The following is an 11068-nucleotide window of genomic DNA, read 5'->3' on the forward strand; positions in this document are numbered from 1 at the left end:
GTGTGGGTGGGTACATTCCTTCTGTCAGCTTCCCAGTGGCATTTAAGTCTCTTGGGGAAAAAGAAAAGAGGAATGGGGGTGTCCCCGACATAGGAGCTACAGGCTTAGGTGAAGTGGGGCCTGGGCTCAGCTGGCTCGTCCTGCAGCTCCCAGCTACTCTGGAAGCGGGAGTGGAAAGCTCAGGGTGGGCAGTAGGGTCTGTTCTCAGCTTGAGTCTAGCACTGGCTCTGGTGGCCAAGCACTAGCACTGAACATTCTTGAAGTCCTCGGGTCCTCTGAGGAGAAAGGCTGCTTCTGCTCTTTCCTCCCCACCAACTCCTCAGCCCCACCAGTAGCTGCTGCTTAAAAAAACACCCACAGACTCAGCACATTTTAGTTTTAGCATTTATTTCTCCCACGTCATCTTCATTGAAGCTCAACAGAAAATAGCACTGATGGAGAAGATGCTGGCTTTGCTGCCGTGAAATAGCTGTTGGAGCCACCTGGGAAGAACACGTGCCTCAGGGTACCAGAGAGATGCCATGAATGTGGGCAGCCAGCTGGTGCGCTGCCAATGCAACAGCTTCTGGAGCAGGTGCCCAGGTTGCTGCCTAAGTCCTTCACATGGGCGGGGGCAGGGCCTGTACCTCCTCCAGGCACTCGTCATAGGCCTCCTGGTATTCCTCATGGGGCTTGACCATTATCACACAGGTGGGGCGCTTAGAGCCGGCGGCTGCACCCAGGTCCTGCAGAGAAGGAAATAGAAGGGCTGTTTGGAAAGAAGGCCGTACAACCTGTATACCAGGGAGTCACAAACTGATGATCCACCAGCCTAATCCAGCCCACAGACTAGTGCTAGTGTCAATGTTAAGACATGTGCTAGTCAGTCAATGTTAACATTTTGCCACCATTTAAACTCAGCAAACTTTCGAGTTGTGGTCCAGCAACACTGGGCCTACAGTTTCACATGGCAACTGTGAAAGGGCTCCAGCCCAGCAGGGGCTGTCCCCTTGGTCAGTGCCTATGCTTTCCAGGTCCCTGCCATCCCCCACTCCCTGGACCCCAGACCTGGCCTCTGCTGTGTAAGGGTAAGGACAGCTTCAGGTCCCTAGAACATCCCCTCTGAAACTGTACCCACCTAATAGGACTTACATATCCAAGTTCACCTTCTGTTTCATTCCCATAGTCCATGGAGAAGGGGATTCCCATTTTACAAGAAAGAAATGGAAGTGCAGAGAGGTAACTTATCTGCAGTCCCTCGTCTAGGAAGCAGCAGAGCCAAGAATCCATCCAGGCCTGTCTTAACTCCAAAGCTCATGCTCCTTCCCACTATGGCCTGCTGCCACATACCTGATCCCAGACACCCTCCCTCCTGTGCTGACCAAGATCAGGCACACGTGCTCCTTACCGTCTTAGAGGGGATATAGACGTACGGCAAATTCCGGTCTTCACACATAACTGGGAGATGGCAGTATACCTCAATGGGTAATGTGTCTCCTGCCAAAACCATGATCCTGAAATAAGAGAAACCACTGTCATTTCCAGCTTGCTTTTTCCCTCTTTCAGTCGTAAGTGTTGCCTCTGAGCTGGGCCTTGGGGGTACAGAGATGGGTAAGCTGCCCCATGACCTCAAAGAGTCCAATTATTAATGTGTGTCTCCCAACCTTTAGAAATTCATGCAGGTTGGTTTGGTGAGTGCATTCCTCTGGAGAGGTAATCTCTATTGCTTGGCAACAAGTAAATGCCACCAAGTGTGACAAAGCATACCGCGCTGGGACAGATGAGGTATGAGAGAGATGCCAAGGAGTAAGAGCTCAGCTCTCCTTGGAAGATCAAAAAATGAATCAGGAAATGATACTTGAGAGGAAAGCTGAATGATGAACATGTCAGGCAGCCCGTGGAGGGCCTGGAGACAGGGAAGGCATTTAAGGTCGAGAGAATCAGAAGGATACCAGATACACAGGGGCTGGCTATTGCTGGGGAGCCAGGGATGGCTTTGGAGTCCAGGATGGGGATGGGGCAGACAAGACGGCTAGAAAAACTAGTCACATTTAAGGGCCTTGAGTGCTTCCAGGATCATTCCCAGGAGTGACAGGGAAACAGATCCAATGAAAGCTTGCCAGAGAATCCCCAGCTAGGGCTCTTAGCTGGGAAGTGTTGGGGTTCTGGGACAAGGGCCTCAGCAGCCCTGATGACACAGAGGGAAGGGTCTGTTCCCTAGGGGAGTGAGAGGAAAACACAAGGAAAAAGCTCTTGGTTCAAAGCACTGCATCCACACTCCTCGTTTTCCTTTTGCCTCATATACTCTCCTCCTCTGCAGGCTCCTCTTCCTTTGAGTAGCCTTTATCTTATTTTATTGGCCGTGCCTCACGGCTTGCGGGATCTTAGTTCCCCAACCAGGGATCGAACCCTGGGCCCCCTGCAGTGGAAGCACGGAGTCCTAACTGCTGGACCGCCAGGGAATTCCTCAGTAGCCTTTAAATGCTGCTGTTCCCACAGCCTGGTCCTTGGCTGCCCTGTCAGTACTTTCTCCCCAGCTGACCCCATCCATAACCAAGGCTTCAAGCACCAACTATGTGTTGACAACTCCCAAATCTATTCTTTCCAGCCTGACCCTCTCCCAAACTGCAAACCCTTATAGCCACTTGCCTGTTTGACATTTCTGCTAGGGAGACGGTTCATATGTCTAAAAGGCACCTCAAAAACTTGTCTAAAACCAAACTCATGATCTTCCCATACAAACCCAGCTCCCTCCACTATTCACTATTTCAGTGAGTGTGCCCTCTGTCCATTCGCCTGGAATCCACACCTCTTCACTCCATATCGGAAAGTCCTCTCATCCATCCACTTTAATTCTTTCCATCTCGCCATCACTAACCCAATCAAAAATTGCCCTCGCCTCTTCTATGCCACAGTAGCCTCCTATCTCAATTTCCCCATCTATTCTTCCACCTCTGATCCTTTCCAAAGTTGCCAGAAAAATCTTCTTAAGGTGTAAACATAATTATGTCACTCCCTGGCTTTAACCCTCAGTGGCCTCCAAAGCTCTGAGTACAAAAACTAAACTTACCATGGCTTACAAAAACCCCATGCGAAGTTAGCACTTCTGTCCACTACTACCCTCTCCTGCCCTGAAATCCACTTTCTTCTGGCAGAATGTCTCCCCTCCCCCCCAGCCCACAAACTAATTCCTATATCTTCAGACCTCAGCTACCCCACCTAGGTCAGACTCCATAGAGCATCAAATCCCCCCAGCATTATTTATCTCTGGAGCACCTACAATGTACCAGACACTTGTGAAAGTAAAGCAGTGAGAGGCTTTTTCCTATTCTCAAAGAGCTTACTTTCTGGCCCTAGTGGGAGATACAGGGAATAAAAATGCAAATAAGTTTCAGGTTCTAATAAATGCCAGAAAGAAAAGATGTAGGATAATAAAGTCATTCTCACTGCACCCTGTACTTTTCCTTCATGGTTACCTATGACACTTGTAATTTTGTGTGTATTTGATTACTGTCATTGTCTCGCCATAGTATAGTGCCTGAAAAAGAGGAGTCAGTAAATAGTCGCTGAATGAATGAAACTGGGATCTACCCTAAGTGAGCTGGCTTATACGATTCGCTTCCCCTGGAATTCACTTTCCCCATGGTGTCCCTTTGCGCTCGTGTAAGTGATGTATCAGCATCTGTACGGAAGGGAATTTACCTTCTGCACATGAGGGGGAGTCATAGCTCTTTTACCGACTACCTACTAAGTAGCAGGGATACCTTCGTCATCGTTTAGAAATGCAAAATCCGGCGGGAGGGGGTTCTTACCCTTTCTCGCCTTTGTTGATAAATTTCTGAACTTCCTTCACCCCGCGCCGAATCTGCTTCTGCTTTACGGCTGCAACGACAGAAGAATCGGTCGAGGGGACCTCCGCCCGCCACCCGCGCCCTGTCCCGACTCACCGCGGCGTCCACCCGTACCTTTTTTTTTTTTTTGAAGACGCCACGCGGCTTGCGTAACTTCCCCACCTAGGGGTCGAACCCATGCCCCCTCCACTGGAAGCGCAGAGTCTTAACCATTGGACCACCAGGAAAGTCCCGCCGCACCTTTCTTGATGCATTTGTAGAGCTTCCGCGTGAGGCGGCGAGAAGCCAGAGGCTGCGCGATGGGGTTCAGATTCACCAGCAGCTCATGGTAAGTGCGCTCTCCGCAGCACGCGTCCGCCTGAGCCTCCGGCCCGTCTGGATCTGCCTTTATTTTGGTCATGGCAGCGACCGCGGCAACCGAGTGCCCAAAGTACTAATCCACGCGGCCAGCGCTTCAGGAATCACTTCCGGGTCATGCCGCTCTGCAGGAAGCAGGCAGTACACCATAACCAATTAGGAACTCAGGTTTCCGACTCTGACCAATTCTTGACGCTCAGCTTCTTAAATATACAGCACGGAGGGGCGGGGCCTCGGCCGTGGGGGCGGGGCCACTCCCATAACTGGGGCGGGGCGGGGCGGAGTGGATTAGGGCCGGAGTCAGAGGGTTCAGGAGGCAAGGGGCGGAGCCCTGAGGGATTCGGGGCCTGGAGGAGGTGAGGAGGCATTGGGACCCAGGCTTGGGCTCATCTGAGAGTTCGGCGTCACAGAATAGGCGGCGGGAGGAAGAGGAGGAGGAGGAGGCTGTACCTGTAGGGTCGTGACCACATTTAAGGCGACAGGATCCTTGCCTAAAGCGCGGGGTCTGCGACCGGACTGGAAGAATGGGAAGGCTGCTCGGTGTGATTCCAAAACTCCTTAGAATCTGATCCCTTAGGCAGTGCCTAGCCCGGTCAGGTCCCAGGTCCTGAACTGGTCCTGGCTGGTGTAACCTAGGTGCCAAGGTTAAGGTAAAGCCTGACACTGCTAACGATTCCTTCGTTCCAGCACGATTTTTCACACTCTGCTTTCTCTTTCCTGGCAAGGGATGGACCCACTCACTCACTGATTGCCTCGGTCTAGACCGCTGTTCCCCAGAGAGCCGGTGGCTCGCTCCCACCCTTCCCGCAGGAATCTGCTCAGATGTTTACCACGGGAGAGGTTCTCCTGACCAAAGTATCTAAAATTGCAGTTCCCGCCGACCTCCCAACGGCATCCCCTAACCCTCTGTTTTCCTTGTAGTTCCTACCGCCGCCTGGCATCACGCCCACGCAAGGCATGGCGGAGACAGCTGGCGGGAGCTGAGAGGGAAGACAGCATGAACACTGGGGTTGAGACTTCGGGGTGTGGTGGGGGAGAGATCTGAGTAGGCGCCCGGTTTGCAGTTAACTCTAGAGGATTAATGGACTGTAACGCTGGGGAGGCGAGCAGGCCTAGACGGGGGTGGATCTTGTACCTCTGACTTACTTCATGTACCCTGTCTTGGAACACTCGATGAATATTAATTAGATCATTGTTACAAATTAGTTGCCTTTGATTATAGGATTGACAAAGGCAAGTAATTTGTCAATTAGTCTCGTCATTTTTGTGGTGGCCAAACAGGCCAGAAAGTGGAACTTTAGAAGCCTGCATGTGGCCTTGCCAGCACAAAGCAGTTAAGCCAGCTGAAAACTGACCTTTTAACCCTGTAACCAAGTGCAGTGGTTACATAAAAAACAAGTAGCTTTTAAAAAACTTAGTATTTTAATAAGAAAAAGTAGGATGCAATCCATACTAAACTTAGACCCCAAATAATTTCACAAATAGAAAAATATATCAGTTGAACAATGAGAATAGTTATATAAGCAACAAAAAATAATTTGAAAATAAGCAAAGTTTGTATGCACAATGTAACCAAAAATTGACCTTTTAAATGTTTGCACTTTGGAATTTCTTGAGAAAAGATAGTCCCTCCTGAGCTTTAGGACTGGTGGCTACTGTCAGCTTTGCCTTACTGTCCACCACTTTGCTGTACCATTTCTCACCCCAAACCCTCCCCCACCTTCTCCCTCCCCCTAGGTCCTGCAGTAGAAGTTCTGGCCCTCCCTAGGGAACCCTCCCCAAGTGGCACGTGAGGCTGTGAGAGCAGAGCTCCTCTGAACACACAGCTGGCAGGGCTCTGCAGGGTGGTTTTCTTTTCTTTTTCAATCTTAGTATTTTTTTTTGTTTTATTGGAGTATAATTGCTTTACAATGTTGTGTTAGTTTCTGCTGTACAATGTATACGTATATCCCCTCCCTCTTGGACCTCCCTCCCACCCACCCCCATCCCACCCATCTAGGTCGTCACAGAGCACTGAGCTGAGCTCCCTGTGCTATACAGCAGGTTCCCACTAGCTATCTGTTTTACACACGATAGTGTATATATGTCAATCCTAATCTCCCAATTCATCCCACCCTCCCCTTCCCCCACTGTGTCCACATGTCCATTCTCTACGCCTGCGTCTCTATTCCTGCCCTGGAAATAGGTTCATCTGTACCATTTTTCTAGATTCCACATACATGCGTTAATATACGATATTTGTTTTTCTCTTTCTGACTTACTTCCCTCTGTATGACAGACTCTAGGTACATCCACATCTCTACAAATGACCCAATTTCATTCCTTTTTATGGCTGAGTAATATTCCATTGTATATATTTACCACATCTTTATCCATTCATCTGTCGTTGGACATTTAGATTGTTCCATGTCCTGGCTATTGTAAATAGTGCTGCAATGAACTTTGGGGTACATGTGTCATTTTGAATTATGGTTTTCTCAGGGTGTATGTCCAGTAGTGGGATTGCTGGGTCATATGGTAATTCTATTTTTAGTTTTTTAAGGAACCTCCATACTGTTCTCCACAGTGGCTGTATCAATTTACATTCCTACCAACAGTGCAAGAGGGTGCTGGGTGGTTTTCTATTCCTCTTTTAGCCTTGTTGGTTAGGTGACAATGTGTCAGTGTTGCAAAGGGGAAAGGTGCTCCCAGATGTGTGCACTGGGCGTGATGAACTCCACAGAGAATTATCATCCCCAGGAAACCCAATTCAAGCAAATGTGCTTGACTGACCTCACCAAGGTCTCAGTTATGAAGACCTCTCAGTTCTCAAATGGAAGGAGGAAGGAATTAACATTTATATGCCAAGCACATTACATGTGATATCTCATCCAGTGCTCACAAAGAATACCTTTATTATTCACAGTTTTCTGAGGCTCATAAAGGTAATAGCTTCATGCAGCTCACACAAAGCTGAATTTGAATCCTGGTCCGCTAATGTCCAAGCTCACGCTCTGCTCATCTCCTGTGACTCGGTATTCAACTTTAGCTCAAAGTTTGTGAAATGTGGCTGGATAGTGAAAGTGTGGGAATCTTGGCTTGGCCAGGTCACAAGTGTCAATTTTTTGAGCCATAAGGCAATGAAGTGCCAAGAACAAATCTGTCCTCAGTAAACCACACCGTGTATTTCTAACACCAGTCTCAGAGATCTGTGCCAGATCCAAGGTGGTTTGTGTGACTTCACTGATTTTGTGTGAATGGCCACTCCCACTCACTTGAAGCAGGGTAGAATGGGTGAGAATGTAATGGCTAATGGGTAGTCAATCAGGGTTCTAAATGACAAATGACAACCTCTCTGGGCTTCAGTGCCTCATCTATAAAATGAGAAAGTTAGACCTAGATGGACTAAGGTCCCTTCTTTTAGAAAACTGGGGTAGATAATTTTTTTAAATTGAGATATAATTCCCGTATCATACAATTTGCCCGTTTAAAGTATATGATTCACTGGTTTTAGTGTATTCACCGAGTTGTGCAGCCATCACCACAGTCAATTTTAGGACATTTTCATCACTGCACCCTTTAGCTATCACCTCTGACCCTCTCATCCTCCCTAGACCTACGTAACCACTAATCTCCCCTTTGTCTCTATAGATGTCCCTGTACTGGACATTTCACAGAAATGGAATCATATAGTATGTGGCCTCTTGTGTCTGACTCCTTTTGCTTAAGATGTTTTCAAGGTTTGTCCATGTTGTAGCATGTGTCAGTGCTCCATTACTACATAACATTCCATTGTATGGGTATACTATATTTTATCCATTTATCAGTTGATGGACTGGGTTGTTTCCACCTTTTGGAAACTGTGAACATTCATGTACTGCTGTGAACATTCATGTACAAGTTTTCATGTGGGCATATGTGGTTTTTTTAAATTAATTAATTAATTTTGGTGGGCAGCATTGGGTCTTCTAAAAAAAGTCCCTGTCTTTTTTTATAAATAAAGTTTTATCAAAAACTCCACACCCATTTGTTTACATACTGCCCATGGCTGCTTTCATACTGTAACAGCAGAGTTGAATAGTTGCAACAGAGATTGTGTAGCCCACAGAGCCTAGAATATTGACTATCTGGTCCTTAACAGAAAACGTTTGCTGACTCATCTAAATCAAATGGACTCTGACACCCAAGTTCTCCCTATCAAGCCCCAAACACTCTCAACCCAGTTTCCTCCCCAGTCTGCTCCACTCCAGCTTGTCTGCCCTCCTCTCTGTCCCTCTTGAAGAAAGAGAAAAATAGATTCCTCCTTCCATGTGTAGAAAAGGAAGGCCCAGATGAAACCGAGTATGGTCAGGTTTCTGTTCGTCCTCAGCAGTAGTGGGGGCACAGGACTAGGAAGGGGACCACCAGCTGCTCCCTGAATCCCACCTCTCTCCACCCCCAGCTAAAGACTGACTGAGGGAGAGGGAAGCCTGGTCCCTGGTTTGCTCTGTGGTCTGGGAGAAGTCCCTGCCTCTCCAAGCCTCATCATTCCCCTCCTGTTACCAGAGGAGAGGGAATAGACAGATCCCAAAGATGATTCCAGTTCTCACATTCTAGGACTAGGACCATGACCTCCATGCCCCTCTCCAAAGGCAAAGCAAGAAACCAGCTCTTAACAGAGCACGGTAATAAAAAGTTCATAAGCCATAGCTGGCCACAATCAATCCTGGTAATTCCTCACGTCTCCAGAGGGTAGGCATACACTCAAAACAGAGGAGATGAGAGCCTGGTCAGACAGGGCTGGACCAGCCCACTTGACAGACCCCAGGCCCAGGGGGTACAGCAGAGCTTGGGCAGTGGCAATGTCACCTGCTTTCTCCATCCTATCACAGCCCATGGAATCAACAACTATGGGATAGGTTCAGTGTCTGGAGGCAGCGGCCCTTCTGCAGTAACTCCCAGATCTCCACCTACATCTGGGACCCAGGTCTCCCCACAGTTCCAGCCACACCCACAGTGGCCAACGTTTATCCAGCACTTACTTTCTATGCATTTGATCCTCTCCACAACCTGATGAGGTGGGGATGCTTATCATCAACTCCAACTCCTCCTGGGTGTCTTTTCTCAGCTAGCCTGTCTGACCTGCCCCTCTACCTGTGTTTTCAATTCAGTGAATGATTCCAGCAATTGGTGTGTTCATTTTCTATTGTTGTTGTAATATATGGCCACTTAGTGCCTTAAAACAATATCCTTTTATTCTCTCCCAGGTTTGCAGGTTAGAAGTCCAGGATGGCATGGCTGGGTTCCTTGATCAGTGCTTACAAAGGTAAAAGTCAAAGTTTCCAACTGCTGTGATCTCATCTGGCACTTGGGATCCTCTTCCAAGCTCATTCCTGCTGTTGGCCTGTTTCTGTTCCTTGTGGTTGTAGGATTGGGATCCTAGCTTCCTATTGGCCAGGGATCCTTCTCAGCTTCTTACAGCTGCTCTTTGGTCCTTGTAGATGGCCTCCTCCATCTTCAGGTGCTAGGTTCAAATCTGATTCCCCTTCAGCGAACAGCAGAGGAAGCTCCTCAGGCATACTGTCCATTCCCCTGTTTTCCCACAGTTGCCTGAATGATCTTCCAAAATCATAAAACTAACCAGGTGAACCTGAACTTAAACTCCTGCTCCCCAGTAGCCTCAAGATCTAAAGAAAACTCTGTGAAGTTCATTCATTCAGATGTTTTCTGAGCACTGACTCCCTGCCAGGTACCAGTTCCACAGACAGTCTCTGCCCTCCTGGAGCTTTCTGTGTTGTGAGATGGAGGGACCCCAACAATGAACATGGCTGCGGTAAGTGCTGAGAGTGGCCGTTCTATTGGGCCCTGCCACCAGGCTGTCTTCAGCCCTGCCCTCCCCCTTCTTCACCTCCAGGCTTTACCAGCACCCCCTCCCCCCAGCCATTCCACAAATCTCAGTAGGAAGCAGCTTTTTCCCAGATCTCTTCCTAGGTTCCAGTTCTTAGAGTTCCTGATGCTTCCCAGTCATGGAACACAGCAGTAGAGTTCATTTGGAACCCCTGGGGAGGCAAGGACTTTCTCTAGCTCCCTCTGATGCCTGGCACGGTGTTTGACACATACTAGATGCTCAGTACATTTTTTGGAATGAATGGAGAGTCCGATAGGCAATGGTGGAGACACAAACCTCCTCAGCATCTTCTCTACTCCTGACGGTCTGCGAACTCCACAGAAAATGCTGGCAGCAAAAACTCCAGCCGCTCAGAGTTCTAGCCCATGGGTGCCTATGCTGGCATCCTCTGCCCTGGCCTTAGCTGTAAATTGCAGCTGGAGCCCCAGGATGTTGCTGCTTGGGGATCAGCTATTTCAGGACCAGAGCTCACTCCATGGCACGAAGTCTGGCAGGCATGCCAGTGTCAAGTCCAAGGAGAGCAAGGGAGAAGGATGAGATTTTCTGGGCACAAGAACAGAAAATGTGCCCATCAAGCACTATGCTCAAGAATCCCGTTAAGCAGTGGGAGGCAGCTGGCACTGTGGAGACAGGGCAGATTTTGCATGCACCCAGAAACACACACACACACACACACACTCACATCAACACATCACCAACTTCTACCAAAACAGCAAAGAAAACAGGAGAGTCTCCAACAGAGGAGAGATTTCCCTGATTTTTGAGAGCATGCAAAGCCAATGGAAGAGGGTAGCAGATGAAGCGGGTTGGCAGAGCTGCAGCCCAGGAGAGGCTTCGGGGGTGGCGGGGGCACTGCAGAGGGAACTTGCCTTGCATGGCACCCACAGGCCCCGGGACTGTGTGAGTGGGAGTCAGAACTGAAACAGTGGCAGCACCGGCCCGCACCACCTCCTCCTCTCTCCAGGCAGCCCCAGACAAAAAACCCATCTGGGAAAAGCACGGGCTTTCAGTAGGT

The 11068-nt window shown here is 48.9% G+C and overlaps 1 protein-coding gene across 1 annotated transcript; it reads right to left on the reverse strand.

Moving 5' to 3' along the window:
* Positions 1 to 202: 202 nt before the first annotated feature.
* Positions 203 to 4346, reverse strand: NHP2 (NHP2 ribonucleoprotein). Its single transcript, XM_079916883.1, has 4 exons — positions 4071 to 4346; positions 3792 to 3861; positions 1388 to 1493; positions 203 to 725 (listed from the first exon to the last, which is right to left on the reverse strand). Exons 1-4 carry the CDS (start codon positions 4228 to 4230, stop codon positions 600 to 602), a joined length of 462 nt encoding a protein of 153 aa, XP_079773009.1. The 5' UTR covers positions 4231 to 4346; the 3' UTR covers positions 203 to 599.
* Positions 4347 to 11068: the final 6722 nt, after the last annotated feature.

Source organism: Stenella coeruleoalba, assembly GCF_951394435.1.
Source record: "Stenella coeruleoalba genome assembly, chromosome: 3".
In the NCBI taxonomy this organism is placed as follows: domain Eukaryota; kingdom Metazoa; phylum Chordata; class Mammalia; order Artiodactyla; family Delphinidae; genus Stenella; species Stenella coeruleoalba.

Bases quoted from the DNA above. Each gene is read 5' to 3' on its own strand.
- NHP2 (XM_079916883.1), bottom strand. From the start codon at position 4,230: ATGACCAAAATAAAGGCAGATCCAGACGGGCCGGAGGCTCAGGCGGAC. The intron at 3,862-4,070 runs GTGCGGCGGGAC...CTGTCGTTGCAG, and splicing joins CTACAAATGCATCAAGAAAG to CCGTAAAGCAGAAGCAGATT. The intron at 726-1,387 runs GTAAGGAGCACG...CCTTCTCTGCAG, and splicing joins TCTATATCCCCTCTAAGACG to GACCTGGGTGCAGCCGCCGG.